The 2,418-nt window shown below is 35.2% G+C and overlaps 1 protein-coding gene across 1 annotated transcript; it reads left to right on the top strand.

The window, feature by feature from the left end:
* The first annotated feature begins 957 nt into the window (after positions 1-957).
* Positions 958-1,869, top strand: LOC107976983 (olfactory receptor 4F21-like). The gene has a single exon (XM_027421018.1). The coding sequence runs from the start codon at positions 958-960 to the stop codon at positions 1,867-1,869; it is 912 nt and encodes a 303-aa protein (XP_027276819.1).
* The last annotated feature ends 549 nt before the right edge of the window (positions 1,870-2,418 follow it).

Below are 2,418 nucleotides of genomic sequence, written 5' to 3'. Positions count from 1 at the left end.
TGCAAGTGTGAACTATGGCACTTCACCCCACTAAAAGTTGGTGCCTCTTGTATAAAATGAATCTAATAAAACGGAATTTGGAATTGTGAGAAGTTTAAGTGAGATAATGTATGAAGCATACAAGAATATGCTTTTTCAGAATAATTGTTTAATACAAATTATGCATAAACATCACCATTAATTATCATGTTACTTCCATGTACACATTGTATTATTGTAGGAAACAATGTGTGAATAAATCACCTCAAGTCTATATTATTCTGAGTAATTATTTAAATGTTGTGAATGACCTCATTCTGTGTATCTGTTCTCCATAGTAACTTATGCAAACAAAAATAAAACATATGGCAGGCACAACAAGCAAAATGCTTAGTTAGTCAAGAAAATATTGATGCTCACAACAATGTATGAAATTCAGTTAGGAATAATTTACAATTCGTTGCCAAACATTAATGTGAAAATATCAAAACATTGTCACCTGAGAGGGAAGACTCATAGGAAAAGAGACATGGGAAACATAAAGACAATGTTGGGAGTCAAAGGAAAACAAAAAAATACCAGGTTCTGAAAAAAATTAAAGTAGTCAATTTTCATCCATTTAATATGTTAGCAACTTTCTTGTATTTAATAATTTTCCATAATTAAAGAAGGCCAGGTTTACCCCAGGAGCCTACGATTCTCCTACTATAGCATCATGTACACTGAAACTAAAGAAATAAGCTGCACTACATTGCTAGTTTTCATCTTTTTGTATGTGATCTTTCAATCTCTTTATGTGTGACTTCCTGATAGTTATATTTCCCTTCCTGAATGTTATTAATCTGTTTCTAACTCTGATGAATACAGTTAAAAGAACAAAGAATTATAATCAATGGGGAGACACATTACTACCACTGATGACAACTTAATCATTTTCTATCAACAGGTGTCTTGAAATCCTCTCCTCTGTTCCAGTCAATGGATCAAATAAACAACACTGTGGTTTTTGAGTTTGTATTGCTGGGACTCTCCAGTTCCTGGAAAACTACAATTTTTCTTATATATGTTTTTTCTTTGCTCTATTTAAGCATCATCTTGGGAAATATTTTCATTGTCTTTTTGGTAATTACTGATACCCATTTGCAGTCTCCTATGTACTTTTTTCTGGCCAATCTGTCCCTTATTGATGTTGGACTGTCCTCTACCACCATTCCCAAGATGATCTCAGACCTTCTGAAAGAACGCAAAGTCATTTCTTTCCACAGTTGCATGACTCAGATGTGTTCCATCCACATTATAGGAGGAGTGGAGATGGTGCTGCTCATAGCCATGGCATTTGACAGGTACACAGCTATCTGTAAGCCTCTACGCTACTTAAGCATCATGAGCCCCAAAACATGCATTTCATTTGTAATTGCTGGCTGGGTCACTGGTGTGATCCATGCCCTGTCCCAGTTCTCTTTTGTTATAAACCTACCTTTTTGTGGTCCTAACAAAGTAGACAGCTTTTACTGTGACTTTCCTCGGATCATACAACTCGCATGCGCTGACAGAGACAAGTTTGAATTTGTTGTTGCTACCAACAGTGGCTTCATGAGCATGGGGACATTCTTCCTGCTTCTCCTTTCCTATGTCTTCATTTTGGTCACAGTGTGGAAAAGGTCTTCAGGGAACTTATCGAAGGCATTTGTCACTCTGTCAGCACACATCACTGTGGTGGTTCTTTTTTTCACTCCATGCATGTTTCTCTATGTGTGGCCTTTCCCTACATCATCAACTGACAAATACCTGTTTATTGTTGACTTTGCTGTCACCCCTGCCCTGAATCCTGTCATCTATACATTAAGAAACAAAGATATGAAAGAAGCCATAAAAAAGCTGAACAAGTAGAGATGTTATGTCAGAATTTTCTGACCAAATCACTCATTAGAGTTTGTTTATGAATACAGAAATCTGTATTTTCCTGTTTATTGGACATCTTCAATTAACATATACCCATGGCAGACTCAGCACTTAACTCTACCTCACTGAACAAATATATGTTACTTTTGCAGACTTACTAACAGAATTTACAACTGTAAGAGACAGGAATCTATAACAATGTAAGACATTATAAAATGTAGTGGTATTATTTAGGAATAATACTTTATACTCTAGATCGTAGTAATTTTGACATAAATAACATAATAACATTAATTATTTATTTTGGCAAATGTCACATTCAATGGTTAGATATACAGACACAGTGGCTCTATTTAGTTTCTTAGCTCAAGCCCCTCCAAAGAAACCTTAAGACACAATCTGATTACACATAGTTTATTTGGAAACTGATTTTTAGAGGCATCAATAAGAGAATGCAGATGAGAATAAAGAAGTGAAAATTGTTGCGGTAATACGTATAACTGGGTTTCAGGAACACAGAAGTAAAGAAAATGGAAT

Source organism: Cricetulus griseus, chromosome 6, assembly GCF_003668045.3.
Source record: "Cricetulus griseus strain 17A/GY chromosome 6, alternate assembly CriGri-PICRH-1.0, whole genome shotgun sequence".
Lineage (NCBI taxonomy): Eukaryota > Metazoa > Chordata > Mammalia > Rodentia > Cricetidae > Cricetulus > Cricetulus griseus.
Note: the sequence above shows the minus strand (reverse complement) of the source record. Positions and strands in the feature narration are given on the sequence as shown.